The sequence below is a fragment of the Clupea harengus genome, chromosome 6 (assembly GCF_900700415.2).
Source record: "Clupea harengus chromosome 6, Ch_v2.0.2, whole genome shotgun sequence".
Lineage (NCBI taxonomy): Eukaryota > Metazoa > Chordata > Actinopteri > Clupeiformes > Clupeidae > Clupea > Clupea harengus.
The window spans coordinates 26,018,262-26,035,650 of record NC_045157.1 but is presented as its reverse complement, the minus strand read 5'-3'; the positions used below and the strand labels follow the sequence as shown (position 1 = coordinate 26,035,650).

The following is a 17,389-nucleotide window of genomic DNA, read 5'->3' as shown; positions in this document are numbered from 1 at the left end:
CTGTCTGTCTGTCTGTGTGTGTGTGTGTGTGTGTGTGTGTGTGTGTGTGTGTGTGTATATAGCTTCTGCGGGAGAACAAGGCGGTGCTGATCCAGAAGATGGTGCGAGGCTGGCTGGCCCGGCAGTGGTACAAGCGCTCGCTGGAGGCCCTGGTGTACCTGCAGTGCTGCGTGCGCCGCATGAGGGCTCGGCGCGAGCTGAAGAAGCTGAAGATCGAGGCGCGCTCAGTGGAGCACTTCAAGAAGCTCAACGTCGGCATGGAGAACAAGATCATGCAGCTGCAGCGGCGCGTCGACGAGCAGGTGAGGCCATGCACACCTGGAGCCAGATGTTCGGCGCTGGAACCAGATGTTCTGCGCTGAGGGAAGTCATAGCTTCAGGCTACATGTTTAGGATTATTTTGTTGACACAGGAAGATATACCCTATTCCCACTTATGTTGTGGAAAGGCAAGCTACAGATCTTGTCAGCAAAGACGTTTTTGGTCTCTGATTGCTGGTCATTTGGCAGACTGTATCGGCCCCAAACACTGTGCCTGTGTTGTGGCGATGCGGGTCATATGCCCACAGAGTGATGACTGCTTGACTGAGGCAGTCTGTCAGCTCTGTGTCAGGTGCTCTGGGTAGAGGATGAGCTCACTCTGTACTGGGGAGTCTCCCCCTCCCCCCCCCCCCCTCCTGCTCCGCTCGCTGTGGGGGGACCGGTGTCTCAGCGGGAGCTCGGCCCATGACCTTTGATTGGCCAGATAGTGCTGGAGAGGGGAGACATAAGTGTTCTGCAGCCTGTGTGTACTGTATAGATGCTTACGGCTTGCCCTCTGCTAACTGGGCCTTGTCACATATGGGGCAGCATACAGCCCACTTCTTACTGTTCGGAAAACACACTCTAGGGGCTGAGTAGGGACCACATGCTTTCCCATTAGTGCTGTCAGTTTGTCAGAATACAAATAAACTAATATAATAAACTAAACTAAACTAAATTAGAGTTCTGCTACAGAATTTGTATTTGTGTGTGCGTGTGTGTGTGTCTTACTTGTGTGTTAACTTGTGTCTCTGCACCGTCTGGTCAGAACAAAGACAACCGTGCGGTCAACGAGCGGCTGGCGGGCCTGGAGAACTCTCACGCCATCGAGAGCGAAAAGATGCGCAAAGAGGTGACTCGGCTGCGCACGGCTGAGGAGGACGCCAAGACCAACGCCAACAAGGTGACCTCCCTGCTGGAGGAGCTGGCCCGCCTGCGCCTGGAGCTGAAGACCACCCAGAGCGAGAAGAAGGTGATCGAGGACTGGGCCGAGACCTACCGCGACGAGATGGAGAAGGTACGACAGGAGGACGGCCCTCTGCACACACATTTCATTATTTGGACCAAGGCTAAGGAAAATGGCTGTCTACAAACATTGCTCAGAGCCGCCTATGTTATGCTAGAGACTGCATACTTTGTGCAAAAACAAATCACACACATATCAAGGGTAGATCTGTCCCGCAATGTGCAAAACATGAACACAGAGCTTTTGAACATGTCTCAGACTACCATCCTTCAAAACAATAGGTTTACACACACACACACACACAAAACAAAACAAGACATGCCATTAGTTTGGATGTATGTGTTGTGCATGTGAGTATGTGGTGTGTCTGTCTGTGTGTGTGTGTGTGTGTGTGTGTGTGTGTGTGTGTGTGTGTGTGTGTGTGTGTGTGTGTGTGTGTGCGCGTGCGCGCGCGTGTGCATGTATGTGTGTGTGAGAAAGAGAGTTTGAATACTTCACGTGTTGTACTTAGTTGAGTCATTAGTCACATAGCATCCAGCCCCCAAGAGTCCCACTTTAGATGAAGATCCCTCTTCTAGACGTCCTGAGCTAGAGCCTTTCATTCATGCTTCATTCAGAAATATCAGAGCATATGTGTCATGATTTAGGGCCCATGGAAGTCCAATGGGGGGCTGAGGCGTATATGGCCCAGAAACCATGTCTCTGTCTCAGGTGAGGAGATGTAGTTTAGGGAGATGTAGCCCATTTGTAGCCCACAGTAGTCTGTGTAGAGTCTGTTCAGAAACAGCACTCTTGTTTAAAGGCAGCTAGTCATGTGGTATTGATGCTAGTGGAGTTGAATATAATATGGAGGTACACAGATGCCACTACTTAAATTGAACTGTATTGTCACTAGGTGGCAGCATTTTCCATTTCTCTGTGCTTCTAGTATTGTGTTATTTCTGCTCTAATCTGTCTAATGCTTCCCTATAAATAATAATGAATAATATAATGCAGTCTGAAGTCCTTACTCACTTTACTCAAACCTCGTAGATCTTTTTAACTAGTGTTATATTGTTTCCTTTTTGTAACTTCAGTACTGTTAAGAAGTAAAAGAAATCTGAATAATTTAGAAATAACTTGCAATGAAAATGTCATGGGAGTTTTTGGTACAGCTAGCCTGATTTAAATAGTTTTTTTTCCACTTCAAAATTCCTTAAGGTCTATCATCATTCAACCTCTTGATTCGAACATTTTGTAAAGCGTAGAGAACTATACCAAAACGTATACTGTATATTATATATATATACCCCATGTAGGTAAGATTGGCAGATTGGCCTCCTTAGCTAAATTTAAATCTAGTTTCTGTTCATATGTTTTACACTTAAGCTGTGTGTGTGTGGCACTTTCAGATGGTGTCAGAGCTAAAAGAACAGAATGGGCTGCTGAAAAACGAAAAAGACGACCTGAACCGCATGATCAAGGAGCAGAGCCAGGAGATGACAGGTTCCTCCACTCATATTTCTCCTCACCACTTGATTTACTTGATACACACTTGATTTACTTCAGTGTGTAAAGCTCAGTACTTGTTTGCACTCAGATCTTCATGTAACTAAATCTCATGTATGTGTCTTCAAACAGTTAATTGTGCCGACTAAAGAATCTCATCTAAATGTATTTAAGTGGCTGAATGGCCTTAACTGTATGATTCCCAGTGTACTAGGTAGCCCACGTAGACTAGGCTTTCTCCTATTGATGCTAACGACTTGTGTCTATGCATTCACCCTACAGAGAAGATGCAGCGCGCCCTGCAGGAAGAGACCCACCAGCTGGAGACCGACTTGAACGAGGAGCGCTCACGCTACCAGAACCTCCTGACCGAGCACCTTCGCCTGGAGGAACGCCACGACGACCTCAAAGAGTCCCTCAGCGTGGTGAGTAGCAACGCAGTACAGCGCCAAAACAACTAACTTCCCATGGATGTGAATTACAGTGGCATCTATTACAGTTAAAGTGTAGAACAAAATGCAAGTGTTGCGGTCTCCCTGGCTAGATGAACAAATATGGTTGTATGTACGTTACCATGCCAGCAAGGGTGATCTGAAGCTCTGTGTCCTTGTAGACTGCTAATAACACTGCTGAGTTCCTCAGAAAGCCTCATGTGATGTACAAGCTGGGTTTGTGATGATGGAGCCCATGAGTCAGCAGAGCTGATATTCAGCATCCATTAATGTCTCTCTCACCTTGTCCCTCCTTGCTCCCTCAGAACGTGCCCAAGCCTGGCCACAGGAGGACAGACTCCACTCACAGCAGCAACGAATCCGAAAGCACCTACATCTCGGAGTTTGCAGAGTCCGAGGAAGGATCCCGTGGCGGGGAGGTGAGGGGAGCAACACCACTTCCTGCTGATTCTCTTTGTTGTAGCATTCATGTGTCTCATGAGAACAAACCCATCCTACGTCTCAGCTGAAGAGCCCACTGAAGAGTGTAGTGCTCACAGATATTCCCCCAGTGTGGAGAAGATCAGGAAACAGGAACAGGAACCAGTAGATTCAAATATACACCCAGTGTTACCTTTTTAACGTGTTTGTGTCTCACTGTTGTGTGTGTCTTCTCCATGCTCAGGACATGACCAGGGGGGGAGACATGTCCACCTTCTTGAAGATGCAGAAGAGAGTCACAGAGCTGGAAGGGGAAAAGCATGGGCTGCAAAACGAGCTCGACCGCCGGGAGGAGCAGTTTCAGCGGGCTAGAGCTAGGGTAAGTCAGCTACTCACTGTGTCCTTCTATACAGTGTAAGTTGGGAATGTAATAACCTTATTCACATGCACTTGGGTCATTTTACTCTCTCTCTCTCTCTCTTCCGTCCCTCGTCTCCCTTGTCTTTAGGATGATGAGGAACACAAGAAGGCTCGCGGTGCTGAGCTGGAGTACGAGTCTCTCAAGGTAGGAGCCACCACTCCATCCCAACACCTCCTCCACTACTGACTGCGTCCCACCCTCGTCTGTGCTCTTAACCCATAGTAACCGCCCATCCTGTCCCATGTGACCGCTTTGAGTTCCTCAGCCCTCCATGGGGGTCTTGATACTCAAGGGAAAGGGTTGCTCTCCCTCAAGCACATTTTCCTGACATTTAAAAATAGATCATGCAGACACACAGTTTAGAGTGTTTGATCCGTTTGATCACAGCCAAATATGATATTGGGAGTAACACGTTGAGTGTGTATGTGTGTGTGTGTGTGTGTGTGTGTGTGTGTGTGTCTCTGTGTGTGTGTGTGTGTGTGTGTCTCTGTGTGTGTGTGTGTGTGTGTGTGTGTGTGTCTCTGTGTGTGTGTGTGTGTGTGTTCCCCCCCCCTCAGCGCCAGGAGCTGGACTCGGAGAACAAGAAGCTGAAGCACGACCTGAACGAGATGCGCCAGCTGCTGGGTGGCAACGCTGGTGCCAACACGTCAGCGCCGGGCTCGCCCGCCTACAAGGTGCTGCTGGACCAGCTCAACTCCTCCAGCGAGGAGCTGGAGGTGCGCAAGGAGGAGGTGCTGATCCTGCGCTCGCAGCTGGTCAGCCAGAAAGAGGCCATGCAACACAAGGTAGGAAGCCTCCCAGCCCCGGAACCTATACCTCCACTGATGTGGAACAGAATAGACAACGTGTCACTGCAGAAAGACATTAGATTAGGTCTGGATGGACACCTGTGACGTTTGCCAGAATGAATAATGTGTTTTTGAATGCTTGCAAACTTTGTTGTCATTCTAATAACATCATGTGTGTGTGACATCTGTCTCTCCACTCCCCTCTCACGCTATGCCTGTGATGCCAGGATGAGAAGGTACTAGTTCCTCTCTCTCAGCACGGTTGTCAGCACATGTTCACCTAGTCTCCTCTCGCTCTTCTACCTCACGCTGTCTCCTTCACTCACCTTTAACAGTCTCTGTGATCTGTCTGTGTCTATCTCTACCACTTTCTGCCTCTCTTTCTGTCAATCTGTTCATTTTTTCCCTCTCCCCCATACTTCCGAATGGTCTTACCAGCCTCGGTTTTCCTACAAGATAGCCACTCACTGTGGAATGGTTACTATGCTTACATGATGCAGATCTTGGGTTGGATGAGGGCTGCATCTATCCCAAGTTCAGCTGTTGTCTGGGTGTGTGCAACAGACTGAAGGTGCCATTTGTAAAAAAAAAAAAAACAACCTCACAGGATCTGTGTTTTGGAATGGCAATGTTTGTGTGTGTCACCAATGAGTCACTGCCCATCAGATGGCATCTCTGTGGGCATCGTCCCACTCTGGCACTACCCCACAGCTCTGGCACCATCAGCTTGTTGCGTGTGTGAATGAGTGTATTTAGCCAAGATGGTGTTTCTATACACAATATGAATATGAGGAATATGTTGTCCTAAAATAGAATTTATCTAGATAGAGCTCTGTGTGTGTGTATTTGTGTGTGGTTGGTGTGTGTGTGTGTGTGTGTGTGTGTGTGTGTGTGTGTGCTGTTACCATGACTACTTGTGGAATGGCTCTCTGAGTGCTGTGATTGGCTGTGTCCCCACAGGAGACGATGACCGAACCCATGGCCTACGCAGTGGACATCCATAAGATGAAGGACGCTGGAGAAATAACTCAGGCTTACATGGGCCTCAAAGACACCAACAGGTACAGGGCTCGTTTTCCTCTCTCAGTCACTCACTCACTGAATACACTGACATGGTTTTGATTCAGAGTCGGACCTGTATGTGAAGCTTTTCTGCAGAATGCAGCATGACAGACCAACACAGACAGCAGGTGCTGGTCAGTTGGTGTGTGCGGTCTGTCCCTCCGATGGTCACTTCCTACCTCTGAGATGATCACTTTCTGCCCTGAAGTGTCTTCAGTGGTGTGACAGGACAGAGCATAGAGCTCTCTGTCTGTCCAGGGGACGCAACTCTTCATCTCCACAACAGAATGTGTGCATACACACACACACACACACACACACTGATATACTCAACCACTCACACTTGCGTTCTAATGAGCCACTTCTGGTTCTGTGGTTGAACATTAAGTGTGCCTCTCTGTCTGTCCAGATCGCCCAGGTTTTTACACAAACCGCTCGAAGTGAACGAGCTGGTGAATAGGCTGAGGTAACTCAACTCTGGGCATCATGCATGACCATGCTGCCCCCTGCTGAGAATGTTCCAGCGTGCATGAACAGCACCCTGTATACTCACCGCAGACAGTCAGAAGGTCAAGGGTTAGCAGCCAGCAGCTTAGGGTCCACTAACATGCATGCAGATGCACTGCTACTGGAAGAACCTTTAACCTATTGTACTTCAAGTGAGCATCTAAGACACTTGACATGGGAGGAAAACAGTGGATAAAACGTGATATTCCCATTAGCCTGAGTAGTTTATTGTGGTTCAGTGATATCATGCATGCTGTGTGCTTGCTGAATGGAAAGGTCTAGAAGGCTCTTAACATATGAGGATTCAAAACATGGGCATGGGTGAAACACACAGGGTGGGCTCCAGTTTGATTAGTTGTGCCTGCTGAGAGTGAGATGTCTTAGATGGTGACGTCAGTCAGGCGTTGGACTGTTGGGCTAACAGAAGCTTTTAGGTGTGTGAAGGTTTGCAGACTGATGCTCTGTATAAACTTCATCAAAGGGGATGGAGTTGTGGGACTGCAGAGCACTAACAAGAGATTTGGCTACCTGTTTGTCCTGTGGTTTTCTATCTTGTTGCCTCACTGCATTGAAAAGCATTTCATGAATATCATTGGATTTAAAGCACCATCACCAAGTCATTGTCGCCTACCTTTCTTTCACTTTTGCATAGCTTTTTATGGTTAACATTTTCTCTGCTAAATTGTTTTTATAGTAAGCAGAGTTATTGTTTTATGTTATAACTGATTATTTCCCTGCAGTGTCTGTCAATCATCAAACTACACCATTCCACTTCCCTCATCTGTCCTCTTTATTATTTTGCTTTATTTGTCCTGCTCTGTTTGTCCCTCATCAGATCCCCTGCTCCAGACTACCATAAGATGAATGAGGATGGAGAGCTCTGGCTGGTTTATGAGGGGTTAAAGGAAACCAACAGGTTAAACCTGAAGCGTGCTAGCATGTGTGTGTGTGTGTGTGTGTGTGTGTGTGTGGGTATTATAGAGAGGAGGAGAATGAGAGTGCTAGCATGTGTGTGTGTGTGTATGAGAGAGAGGAGGAGAATGAGGGTGTGTGTCGTAGCAGGGACGAGAGCGTGTGTGTATGAGAGAGAGGAGGAGAATGAGGGTGTGTGTCGTAGCAGGGAGGAGAGCATGTGTGTGTGTGTGTGTGTGTGTGTGTGTGTGTATGAGAGAGAGGAGGAGAATGAGGGTGTGTGTTGTAGCATGTGTGTGTGTGTGTGTATGTATGAGAGAAAGGAGGAGAACGAGGGTGTGTGTGTGTGCAGTGCCGCTGCTAGCCATTTTGGTGCCCTAAGCATAACTCCTTTATGAACGTTTGTTTCTGCCAGTTTAACATTTTATTAAAACGAAAAAGAACAACTTCCTCAACCCCAAATCAGGGACACTTTCTTCCAGGTGTGCGCGCGCCAACAGCTGAGCTGACCAACAATAATGGAAATCGCAAGGTTTCATTAGCCATACCATAAACCTATTAATTTCAGTGTAATTTTGGCAAACCACTACTGTACTTGCTTGGATGTATTGTTCATAGTAATAGTCATGACAATTATTACAAGTTTCTCTCAAATTTCATGTTGTTTTCTTGAAATAGCATTAGACCAAGGCTGCCCAATTTGGGGCCCGTGCTCGATTTTTTTTGGCCCGCGCTCCGATCAGAGTCAGAACGTCATTCGTTAAACAGCATTTTAACCCATTTCGAACAGGGCCTCTGTCTCAACGTCCTATGTAACTCAGACTGGTTGCAGTTCACTGCCTGGCCACAGTTTTAACATTGTTTTAGATGGGTCAAGGGGGGGCGCTATTTACCTCTTGTCAGATCCATAACTTTGCAGCTAAAGTTGTGATTCCTGCACCAGCGTAACTTTTTTTAAGCAATTAAAAATATCTCTTATTCTGCCTGTTTTGTGATATACATGCCTAAAAGGTCCCTAATATTTCTATACTGAAATAATATCAGCATTATAATTATTATAACTATGATGATTTTTCAGTTGCCTATTTTTTGGTCCCCCCACAGGAGTTGGTGCCCTACGCACAGCGTGTAGTGCGCGTTATGGAAGCGGCGGTACTGTGTGTGTGTGTGAAAGAGAGAGAGAGGAGGAGAATGAGGGGTGTGTGTGTGTGTGTGTGTGTGAGAGAGAGAGAGAGAGACAGAGAGAGAGGAGGAGAATGAGGGAGGGAGGGTGTGTCGTAGCAGGGAGGAGCGCCTCATTTCCATTCCCTCGCCCCTCACTCATTTTTCAGATGTGTTTACTAACCATTCCTCCTTTCTCTCTCAGCTTTGCCTCTCTAGACTTGTATGCTGCTGCCTCTGCATTCTATTTGACTGTAGTGTCATGAAATGAACCCATGAGCTCTCATACTAGAGCCTGTTCTGTTGTCCACTCGTAATTTTTTAAGCCGTAACGCATACAGTGAAGGTTCACAGTTTATTCAACAATGTTCTGCATTATACTGTGTTGCTTATTCTGTAAGAGTTGGACTTAACTAATACTGCATTTCCAGTGCATGTCATGTGCAGTTCAAGAAAGTGTTGACATCTTTCGCCAGTCAATAGATATCCCATTCAATATATGATATAGTTTTGCATGTGCAAGTTGGCTCAATTTGTAAGTGCACTAGTTTGACTCAACTTGAACTATGACCTGCTGTAGTCATGGTTACCTCAGCCCTACTCTGTGCTTTTATTAGTCTGTTATAGTAAGTGTGCCTGGACTCCTGACACATGGCTACATGGCTGCTGGTGTGCAGCCACCTATAGTGTGTGTCAGGTGTGAGGGGTGTAGTGGCTGGGGTGGAGGACACCTATAGTGTGTGTCTAGTGTGAGGGGTGTAGGGTGTGTCTAGTGTGAGCGCTATAGTGGCTGGGGTGGAGGACATGCAGGGGCCTGCTGAAGGCCGCCTCCTTGGGCTGTGGCTTTGACTGCCGTCGATACCTCTAAAGCTCACTCTTCACTGCCCTCATTACTGACAGAATGTATATCCTCTCTCCTTTCTTCCTCTCTCTCTCTTTCTTTCTCTCTCTCTCTCTCTCAGGCTGCTGGAGTCTCAGCTGCAGACGCAGCGGCATAGCCACGATAACGAGGTGGAGGCTCTGCGTGGGGAGCTGCACGGCATGAAGGAGGAGAACAACCGGCAGCAGCAACTGCTGGCCCAGAACCTGCAGCTGCCCCCCGAGGCCCGCATCGAGGCCAGCCTGCAGCACGAGATCACCCGCCTCACCAACGAGAACCTGGTGGGTACAGCCACAGCCCACCGACCATGGGGATGCTTCCTGTGTTCTTCATTATCAAGCAGTTGGAGCATACACTTACATCAATTATTAAATCCGCCATTAATCTTTAGTTACATGTTGTTTATTTGATTATCAAAGGTGCGTAACCACTTCTCGGAGTATGATCATTGAATATGTACTGTGTGGGGAAGAGGTTATGAGTATTTTCACCCTCTGTGAACTAAGTTCTGATAGCATTCTAAAAAGTATTGCCCATTCATTCTAAAATTAGTAGTTTTTGTGTGTTAAGAAGACCTTGTGTGATGGATTTTTTGTTGTTGTTTCCATTTGTGTTCAAGAGATGTAATCATTCAGGTAACTGTGTAGAAGTATTCTGTAATGTTTGCCTCATCTAGTACAGGCACTGAGCCTCCCTGTGGAGTTCCTCACAGCTGTGGCTCTTACCTCACAGGAAATGCAAAATACAGATGACCCAGCCAAATTTCGGGAGTATCGAATCAACGTTATACGACGGATGATTGTATGTAGGGAGGACGAAGAAGTCCTGTGTGTGTCCCTGTGTGTGTGTGTGTGTGTGTACACATGCCTATGCAGGCGTGTGTGTGTGAATACTAATACTACAGCGTCGTGTGTGTTGCACAGAGCGATCCTGAATCTGAACTCAGCTCTAACTCTTCACAGCAGTGTGCCCTAACCCACAAATGGTCAAATTGAGTGCACTCTCTTCCCCTCTAATACCTCAGCACGGTGTGATGGAAGCACAGTTGTACACAGAGGTTGCCACAGCACTAGTCAACTGCACTCAACTGAGCAAAACAGTAGATGCTCTTAGTGAACCTTGTTTCATCAGCAGCATCAAGGAAAGGGGGTTTAAAACCTATACATGGATCCATCAACCGCGCTGTATATAAGCCGATTTGATCCTATTTGCTTTTCTAATACCATCAACTCTGTAATCCCTGTGCAGTTGTTGTTAATGCATATGTGATTCGTTTTTTACAGTTAGGCAAACAGAATCTACTGCACAGAGATTTTAGTCATTCTACTTTAGGTCTTGTAGACTTTGTTTCCATCAACATCCATATTATTCCCAGATTCCCAGATTCCTCAGAGCGAAGATTTCGGCTAACATGCGTCTGTCCTCAAGGCTGATGTGTTCAACTAAAAACCTCTTCTGTTTGTCCCCTATTCCAATGCAATCCCCCAAGTGTGAATCAGTTTCTCCACAGTTGCCTTGCTCATGGGTTGTTCTCTTTTCTCGTCCTTTTTCTCTTTCTCTCCTCATCACCCTCTCCCTGCAGGATCTAATGGAGCAGCTGGAGAAGCAGGACAAGACTGTCCGCAAGCTGAAGAAGCAGCTCAAGGTCTTTGCCAAGAAGATTGGTGAACTGGAAGGTAATGCTGGAGGAAGTGTTTTAACAGGACCAGTTTTTTGGTATAAAAGCGTCTCAGCCCAGCTATGCCCCCCTTCTCAGGTGGAGTTCTCCAGGGTTTGATTTTAGATCCTCTTCTGTTTTGTACTCTATGTTTTGCCCCTTGGGCAGATATTCAGGAAGCAAGAGATTTTCTGCCATTGCTACGATGATACCCAGATTTATTTCCCTGTTACGTGGACGTGACTGGAATTTACAACCTTATTGACTGCTTAGACGAGTTTAATGAAAACAGGACAGAAGTTATTGTCTTTGGTTCCCCTACCAATTATTAGTAGATTAGTACTTTGCTTGGACCACTCGCACCAGACCAAAAGCCTGTCATAAAGAACCTTAGGGTGTTCTTTGACTCAGAATTACAATTTGACAGACAAATCAATGATGTGGTTAGTGCTTCATTCTACTAACTGAGAACAACGCTTCTATTCTTCTGTTTTTATTATTTTTTTTATTTCTAATTCTATTCTTCATGGACTATTGTAATGCATAATTTTCAGACATTAGCCAGGTGTCACTTCATAAACTGCAAGTCATCCAGAATGCAGCAGCTAGACTTTAAACAATGACCAGGAAGTTTATAACATCACACCTGTTTTAGCTACACTTCATTGTGTTTCTGTGAAGTTTAGGATTGATTTAAAGATCTTATTATTTGTTTTTAAGGCTGTGAATGGTCTAGCTCCGGCTTTATTTCAAATCATACTGACATCTTATGCTCCTACAAGGGCCCCACGATCCTCCAATGAACTTCTAGTTTTACCGTGGTCTAAATTTAAGTCTAAGGGTGATCAAGCTTTTACTGTGGCTGGTCCTGAAATATAGAATAGTCTGTTTTAGTTGTTTATTTCCTTTAATTCCTGTCTATAGTTATTATCAATCTATTAACTTTGACGGGAAAGTATTTTTTTAAATGTGCTATACAAATAAAGTTGACTAGACTTGATGAATCATGGCGGATGAGGTGCGTTTCTGCTGAATAAGAAAAGCGCCTGAGCCTCTGTGAATCTCTGTCCCTCTCAGGGGGCCAGGTGGAGAGCGTGTCCCCGGGGCAGACGGTCGACGAGCCCATCCGGCCTGTCAACATCCCCCGCAGGGAGAAGGACTTCCAGGGCATGCTGGAGTACAAGAAGGAGGATGAGCTGAAGCTGGTCAAGAACCTCATCCTGGGTGAGTCTCAAGGATGTGCCCAAAGGCCTCCCTCTAAAACCTACGCAAAACATGAGGATAGCAAAGGTACCTTTCCACCCTCAATTTAGCCAAACTCCTCTCTAGTTATATACAAGTGAACATTTCACAGTTGCTGACACTGCGAGCCAAGGTGTAATAAATGTGTAATAAATATATAAAGCAACAAAGCATACTAAACCTGCATTTAAACACTTCACCATGCATACGTGTATACTTCTGCATGGAGGTGATTGTTTTGTTAAATCTCTGAACTGAGATTGTAATGAACAGAGAATGTAATGCGCATGTGTGTCTTTGTGTGTGTGTTTGTGTGTGTGTTTGTGTGTGTTTGTGTGTGTGTTTGTGTGCGCTCATACAGAGCTGAAGCCACGAGGTGTGGCTGTGAACCTGATCCCAGGCCTGCCGGCCTACATCCTCTTCATGTGTCTGCGACACGCTGACTATGTGAACGATGACCAGAGGGTCCGCTCCCTGCTCACCTGCACTATCAACAGCATCAAGAAGATCCTGAAGGTACTGAATGACCATGGCCAATGGCAAGATGGGCTGCAGAAGACATTTGTACAAATTCACAATACGTTAATTGCCAGGTTTTTTATATCTAATAAATGCTTGAGAAGTGTGGTGTTGGCTCTGCCTTTGACCTTGCTTTTTACCTTCTGTTACAGAAACGAGGAGATGACTTTGAGACAGTTTCATTCTGGCTCTCTAACACATGCCGCTTCCTACACTGCTTGAAACAGTACAGTGGTGATGATGTAAGCCTGGAACCACACACACACACACACACACACACACACACACACACACACACACACACACTCACACTCACACTCACACTCACACACTCACAGATAGCTTATCACCTCCAAACCCCTAAACCCTCTCCTCTCTTTGAATCTCTCACATCAGCAATTCATGAAGCACAACTCGACTAAGCAGAATGACCACTGCCTGTCCAACTTCGATCTGGCGGAGTACCGGCAGGTGCTGAGTGACCTGGCCATCCAGATCTACCAGCAGCTCATCAAGTGCATGGAGAACATCCTGCAGCCCATGATCGGTTAGTGCCACTCCCCACGGTCACTACCCCCCACCCCACCCTGCAGCCTCATTGGTTTGTCAAAATGCAGTGACTTTGTTTGGTCACTTTACTGTCAGTGATAAAAGCCACATGGGCAAGAGAGCAGGAACTTTAATGTAATGTAATTATTTTGTTTGTGATTCGTTGTTATGCTTGCGTTCAAACCATATATCTACTGAAGATGGTAGCAAGTGGATATGTATACCGGTTCTGTCATTGGGTTCACAAATCCTTTTTGTGTGTGTGCGTGTGCGTGTGCGTGTGCGTGTGCGTGTGCGTGCGCGTGTGTGTGTGTGTGTGTGTGTGTGTGTGTGTGTGTGTGTGTGTGTGTGTGTGTGTGTGTGTGTGTGTGTGTGTGTGTGTGTGTGTGTGCGTGTGTGTGCGTGTTTGATGTGTGTGTGTGTGTGTGTGTGTGTGTGTGTGTGTGTGTGTGTGCGCCTGCATGTGCGTGTATCTCTGTGTGCCCACGTCAGTCTCCGGTATGTTGGAGCATGAGACCATCCAGGGTGTGTCGGGGGTGAAGCCCACCGGTCTGCGCAAGCGCACCTCCAGCATCGCGGACGAGGGCACCTACACGCTGGAATCCATCCTGCGCCAGCTCAGCGCGTTTCACTCCATCATGTGCCAGCATGGCACAGACCCCGAGCTCATCAAGCAGGTGGTCAAGCAGCAGTTCTACATCATCGGCGCCGTCACCCTCAACAACCTGCTGCTGCGCAAGGACATGTGCTCCTGGAGCAAGGGCATGCAGATCAGGTGCGCAACCCCAACACCGCACCAACACCGCACCAACACCGCACCAACACCGCACCACCGCATAAATAGAGTGGTCCTACACCAATGCCTTTGTCTGATGACTATTAGATCTGTTCATTGCTTGTGTTTGATTTCATTCTGGGTTCTCATTGCATCCTAGGGGGGGGCGGTATATACCTCTATATTTTTAAAAAGCAAGAAATTAAGCATAAAGGTGGGTTATGGTGGTAGAACTACATGTTGCTGCGACAAACTATATATTTTTTGTCCAAACGACGAGTTTATAGTATTTTTTCAGCGACAGTTGCTAAACGACAAAATTCCAAAAATATATTTTACAGGATATCCCAACAGTTTAGCTGAAAATGAGGCTCTAAACTTTCCAGTCGTAACTTCTTTTTTGAAGGGGGGCGAGGTTGTGGCTCAAGTCCTGACTGGGTTTGATCAGTTTGATTTATTGAGTGCTTTTGCTGGGTGCCAGGGCCAACAGGTCAAAAAAGATTACTTTGTTAATAAGTTGTCCTTGCATATTTGGAATGTAGATTTACGGGATTGACTGGAATTATTCACTGACCTACACCGTAGAGAGAAAAACAACACATAGACTAAATGTATTTACAATAGTATGTTTATTGAAAATAAAAGTTTCAAAATGAAATCTTCAGTCCATCAACAGTAATGTTAGCAGGTTTAGGTGACACAAGCCCTGAGGTACAGTTATGACCGGCTCGTAAGACCGCAACTTAAAAAGGAGGAGGCAGACAATGAGGTAAATTGTTATGCAAATGTGTTTATTTAGTCAAAAAGGGGGATTCAAAGATGCACGGATGCGTGAAGCGAGTACAGTATGTTTGTGAGTAGGGATGCTTGCAAAAAGTGTATCCAAAAGTAAATGAGAGGAGCGGAAGCTGAAAGGGGGCCGCTCACAAGACCTTACGGTGATTTTCTACCCACACCGGCGCCAGGTGTGAGTAATCACCATTAATTAGTTTCCCGCTGCCAGCCCACAACCTGCTGCCTCCGTATGGCCAGTACAGGGACTGCAGGCGGGGTGCACAGGGGCACAGGGGACCGTAACAAGTAGGTAGATTGTTTCTGGTCCAGACAGTCTGGAAATTCGGCCTCATGCAGACACCACATCGATGCCACACAGCCTCCCAGGAGCCCATCTCCACATGGGTCGCCTCTGTGTGCAGGTATGCAGGTTTGTTGCAGATGGATGTTGCCGGTGTTGTGCCGAATTCCGGCTCTCTGTCAGAATCTGACTCCCCTTGTGTGAATGCAATTGCAAGTTCTGTGGCTCATGTTTATAGTAACTGAAGAGATTCCCTACATCATAGGAGATCCGTTACACGTCTAACAGTGGTGATAACATGACAATATAGTTTACACAAACTAAAGACACAGAAGAGTGGGCTAGTATTAGGAGTGCCGCCCTGATCATCCCTTGAATAGATGATCTACAGCTACAGTACACTACAGCTATAGCCTTTATGCAATGTTACTTGTTTCTAAAATTCACCTGACCAAGTTCATCATTATGTTTTAAAATCATGTTTTGCAAGGCCGTGTGTATCCTGAAAAGGCAATTTCATTCATGCCGAGATCCCTCCCCTCTCTATCTGTAGATACAGTGTAGGAAACATTATTGTAGACATTGTTTATTGTATCTATTGTAAAAGCAAGTCACCCTCACTGCAACACCATCAGTGTTGTCAGGGGAGTGGGATTTTGGCAAAGCCTGCCGGAATCATACTCCCCTCTCTCTCTGTAGATTACAAGAGCTTTCATATCTTCCTGACTTTGTCTCCTACTATAGAGGATGTGTCCTGCAAAGTATGTCACTCTAGCTGCAACAGGATGACTTTGGTGGGATCTCTCTGACTTTGTAATCTACAGATAGATAGGGGTGGACACCTATGCTCATTTAGCCCATGCTCAGACTTAAGCAGTTTTTCCTGAGATTTCTTCGGGTGGTATAGCTTAGTGGCCTAAACATCAGCTGCTGTATTATTTTATCATTGAAGAGTTCCGCTGTGTTGTAATGTGGTTTAGGTATAATGTGAGTCAGCTGGAGGAGTGGCTCCGGGAGAAAAACCTGATGAACTGTGGGGCCAAGGAGACTCTGGAGCCTCTGATCCAGGCAGCTCAGCTGCTGCAGGTGAAGAAGAAGACGGACGAGGACGCCGAGGCCATCTGCTCCATGTGCAAGGCTCTATCCACTGCACAGGTGAGCTGACATCTCACACACATTCAATGCTCTCACCACTGCACAGGTGCGCTGAGATCTCACACACATTCAAACACAGACACACAATTTTGAAGTCATTATCTAACAGTCTTGATGTTGTAGGTATGGGTAGCCAGGCTGGGTTAATGAGGTTCTGATGAGTACGTTTACTTTTCTCTTCACTTCCACAGATTGTGAAGGTACTCAACCTGTACACTCCTCTCAATGAGTTTGAGGAGAGAGTGTCTGTGACCTTCATACGAACCATTCAGGTAAGCCCTTGTCAAAGCCTTGGCCACTGAATAGCAAATAGGTTGCACCAATTCACTCTTTTTTTCCTCACATGCTCTCCTTCTTCCACAGACCCGTTTACGAGACCGCATGGAGTCGCCACAGCTCCTGATGGACACCAAAATGATCTACCCGGTCACGTTCCCCTTCAACCCGTCCTCTCTGGCCCTGGAGACCATCCAGATCCCCACCAGCCTGAACCTGAACTTCCTGACCCGTGTGTAAGAGCTTCCCCATGGCCTCATGGCCCCACGGCCCCACGCCCCAGCCACACCTCACACACACACCCAGCACAGCTACTGTCCTCCCCATCCAGCCAAATAAATTCTCATTTATTTAGCTTGTCTTTTTTTTATTTTAATTTTTAATCTTTTTTCTTTTACCAGAAGCAGATTCAGATGTGTGTGTGTGTGTGTGTGTGTGTGTGTGTGTGTGTGTGTGTGTGTGTGTGTGTGTGTGTGTGTGTGTGTGTGTGTGTGTGTGTGTGTGTGTGCGCGTGTGTGTGTGAGTCCTCAGTGGAGGTGTGGTTGTTGCGCTCTGGATTTTAACTTGTTTCTGGAATGTATCGATCCAGCAGTGCAGGTCTTCGATCTCTCTCTCTCTCTCTCTCTCTCGCTCACTCAATGTTAGCATCATGCTCTAGTGCCCATGGTCTGTATCATAATTGATTGCATAGAAATATATAATGCTTTGTTTTATTTATTGCTTCTAATCTTTCCCTCTAGATATTATTCTCAGAGCACTGATATAAATAGAAATATCCAGTACC

General features: G+C 46.4%; 1 protein-coding gene across 3 annotated transcripts in view; it reads left to right on the top strand.

Annotated features, from left to right (window-relative positions):
- Positions 1–17,034, top strand: part of myo5aa (myosin VAa) — a 46,208-nt gene extending 29,174 nt beyond the window's left edge. Inside the window, exons 21-41 of one of the 3 annotated variants that reach the window (XM_031569589.2) lie at positions 63–302; positions 1,069–1,317; positions 2,658–2,751; positions 3,037–3,179; positions 3,512–3,625; positions 3,871–4,005; positions 4,135–4,191; positions 4,605–4,832; positions 5,063–5,071; positions 5,796–5,896; positions 9,440–9,638; positions 10,090–10,158; positions 10,940–11,033; positions 12,092–12,238; positions 12,618–12,772; positions 12,928–13,017; positions 13,172–13,322; positions 13,817–14,099; positions 16,155–16,329; positions 16,521–16,601; positions 16,693–17,034. In XM_031569589.2, the coding sequence (XP_031425449.1) occupies positions 63–302; positions 1,069–1,317; positions 2,658–2,751; positions 3,037–3,179; positions 3,512–3,625; positions 3,871–4,005; positions 4,135–4,191; positions 4,605–4,832; positions 5,063–5,071; positions 5,796–5,896; positions 9,440–9,638; positions 10,090–10,158; positions 10,940–11,033; positions 12,092–12,238; positions 12,618–12,772; positions 12,928–13,017; positions 13,172–13,322; positions 13,817–14,099; positions 16,155–16,329; positions 16,521–16,601; positions 16,693–16,845 (2,967 nt within the window). In that variant the 3' untranslated portion in view covers positions 16,846–17,034. The remainder of the gene's footprint in view (positions 1–62; positions 303–1,068; positions 1,318–2,657; positions 2,752–3,036; positions 3,180–3,511; positions 3,626–3,870; positions 4,006–4,134; positions 4,192–4,604; positions 4,833–5,062; positions 5,072–5,795; positions 5,897–9,439; positions 9,639–10,089; positions 10,159–10,939; positions 11,034–12,091; positions 12,239–12,617; positions 12,773–12,927; positions 13,018–13,171; positions 13,323–13,816; positions 14,100–16,154; positions 16,330–16,520; positions 16,602–16,692) is intronic. The other 2 variants (XM_031569590.2, XM_031569591.2) reach the window with 2 other exon arrangements.
- Positions 17,035–17,389: the final 355 nt, after the last annotated feature.